Here is an 11771-nt window from a genome sequence, read left to right on the forward strand (position 1 = left end):
TTTTTGGTTATAAATGCTTATCTTTATTTCTTTTCTTTTTTTTTTCTAGATTTAGTAGTGTTGCTAATCTTTATTTTACTAATTTTTTTAATAATATTCTGTGACTCGTGTTTTTATAAGCACAAAAATTATATCAGCACTGAAGTCAAATCCTTCGCAACAGTACAAACACTGTCTTAGTTTCTAATAAGTGTTTCATTTTCTCTTGTCCAAAAGTGGGAGCATCGGCACCAACAGCCTACTAATTAAATAGAATTATGCATGCAAGCGATTGAGACCGTCACTAATAAATGTTCTTCCTCAAAGTGGAAGCAATCCCATCCAATTACTTTACATCAGTTCTCATTTGGTTTATTAATGATTCTGTTGCGTGACGTGATCCGGGTCATCTGGACATAAGCTCAATTAATTTATTAATGCAGTTTTCATGTGCATTATACATCTTCTTATTGAGTTCTTTGTACAATTTAATACTATTCTTAGATATGAAGTGAGTATATTTATCAGAATAAAATATTAGGAGTTATCGTAACAATTAAGGTATTGTTTGAGAGATTGAGGTTGAGCAATTTTAACTTTGAAAGGTATAACACTAAAGTGATTGATAAATAATAACTGTTGTAATTTAAAAGATAAGTCGATTTGATTTTATACTCGTATAATAAAAAAAAATTATTATATTTCTACTAATTTTGAAAAATCTTTTAAGGTACAATGTCTCAATACCAAACATGGATGCATGCTTACGTAGGCTCATAATTCAATGGACGCATACTTACGTAGGCTCATAATTCAGCCCACTATCATATTGGGCCGTAGTTTCCCAACTGGGCTAATAATATTTTGCATTCTGCTTGAGCCTTTGGCCCAGTTAATGGGCATTTTGGGTGCCACGGATGCGGAACAATTTGAGTTTTACTGCCGAGTGCCCATTCCTTTCTTTTTCTTTTACTTTTCTTTTTATCTCTCTCTCTCTCTCTCTCTCTCTCTCTCTCTCTCTCTCTCTCTCTATATATATCAAAGATCAAGTGGTTTTCAAATAGTATTTTTTTTTCTTTTTTGGGCCACCGAACTCGAGTTATGGGAAAAATAAAAATTAAAAAAATTAATTTGAATCTTGTCTACCTACCCTTTTTCTCTTCTATAAGATCAAAATTGGCACTCTATTTGCTCCCTATAGAAAGATCAAGTAGTTTTCAAATAGTATTTTTTCTTTTTTGGGCCACGAATTCGAGTTATGGGAAAAATAGAAATTAGAAAAATTAATTTGAATCTTGTCTACCTACCTTTTGAAAATATATACACACACACAAATAGATGATAAATCATATTTACTATTGTTCTTATAATAAATAAATTTTTATTGACAGATATTTCTCCTTGTGTCGGAGAAAATCTTTTGATTGTGCTAATCATTTCATTCATTAAACCTCGTTCCGACGAATTTTTAATTATACCCTTTTAGATTTGACATGATTAATTCATTTAACTCTCCTTGGTTATTACTTATTACTTCTATTGCACGCGAATGGGGCTATGCTTGTCAATTTTGGGTTTATACAGTAAAAAATAAAATAAAAAATTATATTAAGTGTTTAATGCCATGTTGTTGTTTAAGGCATATAATGATTGCTTTGCAATTTTAATCAACTTTTGTGAACGCATAATAAATGATTGCGCGTAATTTTATTATAAACTTGAAAAAGAAGTTTTCAACTTTAGGGGTAAAAAAAAAAAAAAAAAAGAAATAGAAGAAAATGACTGTTATTTGATCCATGACAAAGATCTTGTGATAATAATAGTGTCATTTTGAAAGCTTTAAAATGTCATCTCTCGAATTTTCCTTTATTAATTAATTTTGGAAGAAAAAAACAAACTTGCTCTTCTAATCATATTGAAGAGAACTCAATTGCGTATTGAACTTAAAATCAAACCAAATCCAATTTTGTCGAACCCAAATCCAGTCCTGGGGCCTGCAATTAATTATTTGGATGTGACGCATGTGAAAGATGGAAAACTCAAATTAAATCATTGAGATAAATAGATGGACATATACATTATACACATAAAATGAACCAATAAATGGAAATGTAAATGTAAACAAAGCACATTTGCTAGCAATGATGAAGGCCAAACTAGTGAATTTGAGATTATACTTTCTTTTTTTTTTTAAATGAGAATGAATTTGAGATTATACTTGATTCATGAATATATACGTTGAGATAAATTTTGTGACTATTAACATTATTTATTCATAGTAGAAGTTTTGTTTTTTTGGGCCCCTTTCTCCACATATAAAGAAACTTATATATATATAAAATAAAAATGATATCATAGTTAGTTGTATCAGTCATTTTACTATGAATAACTTCACATATAGTCATATATGATGGTTGTTATGTTGCATAATTGTGTAACGTTCACTAACCCAAAAGTCGTTACTAGTAACACAAAAGTATAACCAATAAAAACTAATTGTGTGTTAATGATAGTATTATTAATTCAATTGCTCACGTCATGATGTGTTATTAGTAGTACTTGTTGGGTTGATGTATGTTACATAATTATTTAACTTAACAAGGTCTGTCATATATTTATAACGGCTCATAAATAAAATAAAAATTACTGATTAACATATTTGTATTATTTATATCGTGTCATTCATCATGACGTGAGCAATCTCGATCACTAAATTATTAGGAAAAATGATATTCCCTCGAGTAGAACCCCAAAACTGAACCATTTTTCAAGTTCTAGCTTTGTTGAGTTAAAAAAGAAAAGTGGAATTTTGGGTTTGAGTAGGAAGAATATCGTTTGTCAATTGTTACTATTTGTGTGGATATGTGATTTTAATAACCCAAAATATGGAGACATACAAGAGTAGATAAGTCTATGATTATATAAAGTTTGCAAAACGAAAAGACTAATAAGTCTATGATTTAAAAATATCAAATTCTCTTGTCATAAATAAATAAATCCCAGATATTTAAATTGCGCAATTGACCATCAAGGTTTCATTAATCAATACATGCAATAAAGTCAAAGACCAAAACAATTTTCCCATCCAAGCAGGCGCAATGTCGCCCTCAAACCATGACATCAACCAATGATATTTTCCTGTAGTCAGTAAACTTTCCGGGAAAAATCGTGATGAAGGAAACCACCCACAATGAATCAATGACAAATTGCTATTTGTAATTAACGACGTGCCTAAATAGCATTGCTCTTAATATTTGAGTTCAAATGCATTATATTAAATGCAAAGGACAATAAAACTTCTATATATTAAATGTGAAAAAGAAGGCCATTATCTTTTATATACATATTTATTTGATATATATTATTTTATTTACTGAACTGTACCCATCTCTTTGAATTCAAGTATCAACTAAGTGGTGGTGGGGTTCACCATTTGATATTGTTGTTTGTTTTGATCAATGAGAAAAAGGCACACCTGTTTCTTTTGCTTTCATTTCCAGGCTTTGAATGTAATTGGGTGAGTGCAACAGCTAACTAACCCTTCACACTCGTCAACATGAAACAATATCAATGGAGAAAATATATTATCTTCTGATAAAAATATCGGGGCTTGATTGCGAATATATTTGTTTTTATTCTGCGGGCATTTTGAAAGGGACGCTGCCCCCTTCATTATTTTTTTATTTTATTACATGATATTATTGTTCAGACTACAACTCATATTATATGCGAATATAACTGATATTTACAAATCAGATTATGACTGAAACTAACTTACATCAATACTAATAAAACTCTGTCTAAATTTTAACCCTCTCAAATATTCAAGAAATGTCTACTCCTTATTTTTGACTGCCTTCACTCAAATTTAATTAAAAAAAAAATATTCCCACATTACATTGTGGGGATTCGAACTGCTGCCCTCCAACTCTAGCCCTGACCACTCAGCCCCTTTCGTTATTTTGGTTCTCACTTTATGTTGCTTGGATTCCCCAAGGCCTCAAGAAATTTTAATGTTATTTAAATTTCTATTAGCCAAATAAATTTGAAAGTCAAATCCAATCGACCGGGTGGCTAGGGGGGATGAAAGTGATTTTCGAGGAGCTAAAGCCTAAAAGCCACTCACTGGGGCTAACCTTGAATAATGAATTCTCACTTTACAAAATCATTAATTTATGTTCCACCAAATAGCTAGCAGAAAGATGAATACCACATACAGTATAAAGAACATCGACTTGAGGGAGACGGTGAATAAAATTTAATTATGCCTCAACAAATTAAGAAAAATGTCAAGAGTAAAATGGGTAAATGGGTCTTTTGCATCATCTATTCAATCATTCAATAAAATTGTTTTCCTGTGCTAAAAGATACTCTCTTCCATCAATTCTAACTATTATAACATTAATTTGTAAACAATATTTTAAATTAAATAGTAAAAAATTGGACACAAACGTTCACATATACTCACCGACTGCCCTCATGCAATACATCTCTAAACATTCGAAGTCAAAAAATAACTAAAATATTAACTCATTCAACCTCAATGTAGGAGGCTGATACCGGTCAAAAGAGGCAATATTTAAAACCTATTATCTATTCTTATTCAAAAAGAATTGAGTCTAATGACACCCAAAATCATTTTATGAATATTAAAAATTTTAATATTTAATAAATAAATGATATATAATAATTGAAACTTAATTAGGTCTTAATTACATAAAAAATTCTAAAATATATAAGAGATATTATGTCAGTCGGACGATAAACAAATAATACTAAGATATATATATATTTATTTTGAAAAATTATCATACAAATAAAAATAATGATATAACCACAAACTCTTATATAAACTGATGTGACATGATAAAATTAATTAAATTAAATATCTCTTGACCCACAAAATTTATTTTCATTATTTTATATTTTCATTCAACTAATGAATTAATGTCATTAGTTTGTACAAAATAAATTTATACAAGAGTTTGTGACTGTATCATCACTCTACAAATAATTATTATATTAAATTTAATTACATACATTTCATGCACACACACATACACACACATGCGAATATTAATAAGATGTATTACCTCTAATTTATTTCTAAAAACTCCCCCAATTATTGAGATCCGATTATCATTCCAAACTCATTCCGTCGACCCACAAGCCAAGAAGCATTCCCATTATATCTTTTATAATCTATTCCCATTGAGTGTTTAACTTCACATTTTAAATTTAAATACTGCAAAATTATATTAAATTAACACTAAGAGAGTATTCAAATGATAATCACAAACTCAGGCCAACTCCAACATTGTATGTATACAAAAACCATGTAAAGTAATCTAAAAATTAACATGACACCAAAACATGAAAATTTACTTGAAAACTAACTCTCAAATTAGAAATGATAACCATATTTATAGTAAGTAATGAGATGCATGATTCATGATCACACCGTCAAACCGAAGTTTGAGAAACCTTATTAACCTTCCCCTCTTGGCTCAACCCGCCACCACTACCAGCATGCCTCATTTCTCCGCCACCACTCACTGCCACGCCGACGCCGACACCCTGGTACTGCGGCGGCACCACCATGCCTCCGCCCGGTGCAGTGTAGTACACTTGTCTCCCAACCCCGCTATCATACGCCACCTGCGTGTAACCCGTATCCGTCACCGCCACCCCGCCTCCTCCACCGGGACGCACCACTCCCATTTGCGGCAAACTAGGCGGTGGCGCCGACATGGGCGGCGGAGCTTGTGTTTGTTGTGGTGGTACAACCATGTTGTACACCGGTTGTTCCCGGTAAACATCGGGGCCGGGACCGGGCCCCGGAGCCATTCTTTGCATGTTTTGGTAGTACTGTTGACCAGATTGACCGGCAACCTGTCGAATCATTTGCGGCTGTGCTGAGCCTGGTTGTACGTGATGGTGGTAAACAGTTGTTGTACCTGGAGCCGCTGTAGGGGCAGAGATCATGTAAACCGGCTGTTCCGGTTGTACGTGTGTGGTAGTTACATTACCCGCGTAATTCGGGGCGGGAATTTGCTTCTCAGGCACAAACGACGTCGTTTGCTGTACCGGTAACGATGCAGGCGGCATGTAGACTCCTCCAGTTAAATTATCGTCACTCTTTCTAAAATAAATCGCTTCTTGCATATGTGGCTGCTCGTGATGTTGTTGTTGCTGCTGCTGCTGCTGCTGCTGCTGGTGGTGCTGCTGCTGCTGCTCTCTAATTTGTAACCTTTGTAGTTGCCTCTGTATTTCGACCGGGTTCAATCCATGATCCGAATAAACGACCCGATCCGATCCGATAGCACGGTCGTCGGCTACGTGATAATCGGGCGGAGGCGGGGGTGGCACTGCAACCGATTCCGGAATCTTCTGCGGCGGAATTGGAACTCCTTTCTCTAAACCGAACAAGAAATCGACGTTGTTAGGGATCTTTTTCGAGTCAGTTACGTGACTCGGACCGGAATTCAAAGCATCGACGAACCGGTCCCGATCGGACTTGGATCCTTCGGATCCGAAGCTGGAAGTCGTGCCAGCCGGAAACAAGAACAGCCGCATCCGAGCTGGCTTCGCCGAGGCCCGATAAAGCCGGTCGTATTCATTCATCATGTGCTCGAGATCGTCGTCGTTGGTCACGGAGATCAAGGCGTCGAGATCTTCTCCCGGAAGCTGGTACTTGAACGACACGTCGTTGTCGCCGCAGAGAGCCGCTAGCTTGCTGATCATGGAGGCGAACTTGATGGTGCGATCGGCGGCGAGTATTTTGGTCTCGCCGCCGATGTAGGCGAGCTGGTTGTCGTGAGGGCGCGGATGGATCTTGCCGCCGTAGCTGCACATGAACTTGGCTTTGTAGGCTTGGGGATTCTGGTTGTCCTCCCATGGCGGAGGATTCTCGAAATCGATCTCGCGTGATCGTGGAGACGAGTCGCCGGAGTCGGGATACGAATTGTAAGAATAATTTTCCATATTTTGTTGATAAATTTTTTTATTAGAAATATTAGAGGGAGCTAAACACAAGCAGACAGATATATTGTTGTTGCTAGTCCATGAAACTGAATAAAGGGGGAAATGAATAGAAACGGTAGAGACTTGGGAGAGGCTCTTTTAAATTGGTGGGGTTCGGGGTGTGATCATGCCTCCCGCGGGTGCATAGAGTTTGGGACAGGTGGAGGTGTTTGAGGGAGAGAGGACGGAAACGAGGGTGATACGGGCGGTGTTGGGAGAGTGTTTATGCGGGATAGATGGACTTTTGAGGCTGGGATTCTGGGGTCCACTACTGTGTACTGATTGAGTAAGAAGGGATAAGGGTTCGATGCATTGACTTAACATGAACTATCAATGCTGGCCGGCATTAGCAACTCGCATATGTACATGGTTTTTATTATGCCGTGTGTGGCTTACAGTGTCACTCATGATAGTGCTCTTGGCTCATTTTTCAGATTTTTTTTTTCTTTTTTCTTTTGGCTCAAGAATATATTTTTATTAAATTATAGTAATAGTTATAAGCACGTAATAAATAATAAATAATGGATGAAAAAGATATCATACTTTTGAGGCACCAAAGATGAGCAACAGATTAAAATAAGAATTATTTTATAAAATAAGTCATTTTTTTTTTCAATTCTTGTTTTAGTATTAAAAGCTAAGCATTTTGATTAAAATATGAATAATTAGTAAGCTGCTTTTTAGATCATCTTATGAAGTTTGAACTTCGCAATCAAAAATTATTATTGGCACTTGGTGATGTTAAATAACTGTCAAGTGGTAGTAATTTAGTAGCGAAGTTCTGGGTGGGGTTGGGTATTGAGAGAGTACAAGCAAAAAAGTTGAGCGGCTAAAAGGATCGTGATCATCAATTTTCAATCATGGCATGAGGATGGGATGCGGGTACAGGGGCGCAAACGATGACGTGCTTTATGCGTCGCGCATATGTCGCGTGGTAAAAAGGGCAAGAGCGCATCACTATCACAGGATGCTGAGATTGCAAACCAAAACACCTGCTGCCACGTACGTTCCATAGTGATGAAAGCATCTTTAATTTATTGCGTTTTTGCCTTTGGACAGCATCTGCATCTGCCTCATCCTGTTATTAGATAGATTCATTTCATTGACGTTCGGCTGCTCAAAATGCCCAAGAATCACATTCACACAGTATCATAACAATGCACACATGTCATAATGTCATTAGTAGTCGGTCATAACAAAGCTTAGGTTACTCATAATTCATCCAGATCTTTAACGTGAAGATAAATCTTAAAAGTAATCTGGCAGCAGAATCAACTGTATCTAGAGAAAAGGAGCTTGAGTTTCCAATTTGATGGAATTAAAAATATACGTATATAAAGAATACCTTGAATACCTTCAAGAGTTATCGGTCTACTGAATTTGTATCGGCGTCCTCTTTCTCATGGCTTCTCTCTGCAATGTCAGCAGGGAGATCCAGTGCTGAAGGAATCTTTCCCGGATAATTAGTTGATGAGGAGTCCGATCCTGTCATACTGGAGAATGAAAAGAAGACAAGTTGGTAAGACTCTGAAATAAGCAAAGGAAGGGAAAATCTTTCAGTTGTGAATACAATTGCACGTACCTTCTGTCAATGATAACCATGGAACGGAGCTCACAATTTGCAAAACTGCAAGTAAATTTCAAAAAGTCATTTCTTGCCAGAGAGTCTAAAAAAGAAACTTACAAGATTGCATAGCAGCAAGAAGTAAACCAGGTATGTGGTTGTGGACACGCAATGATGACATGGTTGATGCAATTTATTGCATAAACCAATGGTTAAAGTGAACGAATAGACACCATAAACCAATGGTTAAAATGAATGAACGGGCACCATAGAGCTTACTGTTTGCATATTTCTTTCTTTACAAAAGGGTGACAGTCATTTCCAAAAGCATTTAATGTGTGGTTCAAAAATCCTCTATGCGTAACAATGGCTATCTCCTTCTCTTTACGTGTCCACAACCTGTGAAGTAAATAGCAAAATATTAAGAGCACGGACAAATTTACTTCAAATGAACAATCTAAAAATGTATAGAGTAACTTTCATGTGAAATCAACAGGTAAAAAGTTATATGGCAGAATAAACTACACATACTGGAGTGAAAATGAGGTCTTCAAATAGCTACTGTGAGCATATTCATGTCATAATAAAGACTACAACCAGTAATGCAACAGAGGATGAGATCTATGAAAATGGTCTTCTTGCTTCAAAAGTTTATAGTAAATGATTTAAGAATTGGGGGAAGGAATGCTAAAGCACTGAGTTTAATGCTCGAAGTTTTCATGTAGTTCACCCACTTTCAGTCTCAGTAAGAAATTAGTAAACACAGCATTTACCAGTTCATGAACTTCAATCCCCTAGCAGCAACTTCTTCATTTGTCTCTCTAACATTTGCCTTCCACAACACATCCTCATCACTTTCAATCTGCACAGTAACTCAAATTATCCAACAACGAACCTCTTGACACCAACTAAGTTTTCAAAGTAAATCCTAGGAACTGAGAACTTGCCAGTGAAAAATCAACAGCAGGAAAAAGAAATTGATAGTCACTGATGCTTCGCCTCTTATCACAAGGATGAACTCCCTGCAATGAGAAATAAGAAGAGAAATGTGAGAGGCAAACTAGGTGAATTCGGTAGACAGAAACCAGATTCATAACTCCGGATGGTTGAAAATAAATGTATCTTTCCCAATCCTAAGACTAGGCTTACAAGCTCTAAATCATCAAGAAGCACTTATGGTCATATGACATATAGTTACAAGTTACTCCAAGATGTTACTTTAATATTAGAGGAAATACTCAAGTTACATGATAAGAAACTGTAGCCAGTTATGATGAACATCTACGGCATGACGCAATCAACACTAGTATAGCCAGAAATTGATAACCACAATAGAAACATAACTGTGCAAGACATACCAAATGTTCTCGACAAAGTTCAACAGCAATGATTGGCGGGCTGTTGAGACTAGAAATTGCACCACGCCCACTATTTCCAGCATTTGCTACCATTAGTGGTACTATATCCATCCTGTCAACATAGTCCCCACCACCAAAAACTCCAACAGCTGTTTGCAATGTCCTAAGAGTCACAGCAACCATAACTTAAAGAATAGAAAATCAGCTCTCAAAATATTAATGCAATTAATCAGAGAACAAACAAATACAACAATATCCTTTTGAGTTTCCTACGATGCTTTGTTCATCATCAAGGGATTCAAAATAGATAGAAACACCTTAAGACAAGGACATGACAAGATATCCACAAAAGACTGTCAGCAGAGCATGTGCAGCAATACCTCAGCAAAGGAGACGCAATGACTAAATCAATCCTCTTGAAGAGTCCGGAATTATGGACATGCTTACGCAGATTCTCAATCTGTAGCAAGGAAGTTCAAGATTCTGCTCAGGAGTGCAAGAACGTAATGAACGGAACTTCTTTTTTCATTATTATTTTCTTGAAAAGCACTTGATATGAAAACGTGAATGATCTGCTTCTTACCTGCTGCCAGCCTAGTTGAGTAACGGGTGCATCAAAATATTCGGGAGACAAGTATGCTTTGTAGTTCTTGTCTCCGTCAACATTGTGAAGCCCTTGCGCATGCCTCACCTGGATGTATGGTTGGTTTTATAAGACCACAATGCCTTCGAGCAAAAGCCAAGAAAGAAGGCAATCTTGAACATCCTTCAGACCAGATGTATAACAGCTTCACATCCACGACGAACATCATACATAAAATGAAAAACAAGACTGATACCAACCAGGTGAATAGTCTTGCAGCGATTCAATGGATACAAACTTGGAACAGCAACACCATCCATATCTGCAACTGAACCACATGAACATTAGCTTTCTGATCAAAGGAGAAAAAACAAAAAAGCATGTCATCTGCAAATCAAACCATTTGCGTCTCAGCCATCCTAAATTCTTGACCACCAGCAACCATGGTGAGTGAATATAAAATCTAATATACCAAAATCAAAACAAATCAAATCAAACAAAATCACCGCCCAAAAACCATCTATCTGCCTCTTAACAGCCTCTCAAACTGCATCATAAACAACACAAACTACACCAACCCCGACTAGGGATATGTTTGAAACGGTTGTGCATCTACTAAATTTTGAATGCAATAGCTAAAATCTTTAATAACCAAACATTCTCTCTGACAGCTGGTGATTTTATTTCAGACCATCAATGCATTAAAGATACAGTACCTCAATCTGTAAGATAAGAAAAATATAAAATGGTAGAAAAGTAAACAAGATCCCATCAAGTGAGCATCAAACACTACAACTGAAAAGAAATCATACCAGAGAGAGAGGAAGAGGAACAGCAACAGGAGCGCAGAGATAGATGGGATCGAGCAGTTGACAGTCGAGACCTACTCCTGCCAGAAATGAAACCACAAGAACAGGACAGTAGTGTTAGTAGACAAATGCTGCTATTTTTATTATAATTCGTTGGATTCAAAATAATTGTCGTGGATTGGATAAGCCTGTACTGTCACTGTCTGTCTTTCCGACTTATTGGGCTCTTCAGAATCTTTTGACTCTATTACCCTCGTAGTGATCACGGCTTACTTTTTTCTGAACGGTTCAGTTCTGATGTTTAGTAGAGAATTTTCTGAAGACAACAGCCACGCACAAGGGTATATATGTCTTTCTGTCTTTCCAATTGTCGTATTAATTGTGTGGAGTATATGTCTTGGGTAATGCATATGAATCAACATGTTCAAAACTACATTCATTGCACATTTGACCAC

The 11771-nt window shown here is 36.2% G+C and overlaps 2 protein-coding genes across 9 annotated transcripts; both read right to left on the minus strand.

The window, feature by feature from the left end:
- Nucleotides 1-5257: 5257 nt before the first annotated feature.
- LOC102616820 (uncharacterized) lies at nucleotides 5258-7129 on the minus strand. Its single transcript, XM_006486720.3, has one exon. It carries the CDS (start codon nucleotides 6961-6963, stop codon nucleotides 5443-5445), a length of 1521 nt encoding a protein of 506 aa, XP_006486783.2. The 5' UTR covers nucleotides 6964-7129; the 3' UTR covers nucleotides 5258-5442.
- Nucleotides 7130-7424: 295 nt separating this feature from the next.
- Nucleotides 7425-11507, minus strand: LOC102617121 (phosphoglycerate mutase-like protein 1). 8 transcript variants are annotated; one of them, XM_006486722.4, is made up of 11 exons: nucleotides 11320-11507; nucleotides 10768-10835; nucleotides 10508-10615; nucleotides 10305-10384; nucleotides 9925-10087; nucleotides 9514-9588; nucleotides 9340-9428; nucleotides 8846-8965; nucleotides 8585-8629; nucleotides 8357-8495; nucleotides 7425-8080 (listed from the first exon to the last, which is right to left on the minus strand). In XM_006486722.4, exons 2-10 carry the CDS (start codon nucleotides 10825-10827, stop codon nucleotides 8366-8368), a joined length of 870 nt encoding a protein of 289 aa, XP_006486785.2. In that variant the 5' UTR covers nucleotides 10828-10835; nucleotides 11320-11507; the 3' UTR covers nucleotides 7425-8080; nucleotides 8357-8365. The 8 variants fall into 8 exon arrangements, with proteins under 8 accessions (XP_006486785.2, XP_052287939.1, XP_006486784.2 ...); XM_052431979.1 differs by having other exon boundaries at nucleotides 7425-8115; XM_006486721.4 differs by having other exon boundaries at nucleotides 8348-8495.
- Between the last annotated feature and the right edge of the window lie 264 nt (nucleotides 11508-11771).

The sequence above is a fragment of the Citrus sinensis genome, chromosome 8 (assembly GCF_022201045.2).
Source record: "Citrus sinensis cultivar Valencia sweet orange chromosome 8, DVS_A1.0, whole genome shotgun sequence".
Classification (NCBI taxonomy): domain Eukaryota; kingdom Viridiplantae; phylum Streptophyta; class Magnoliopsida; order Sapindales; family Rutaceae; genus Citrus; species Citrus sinensis.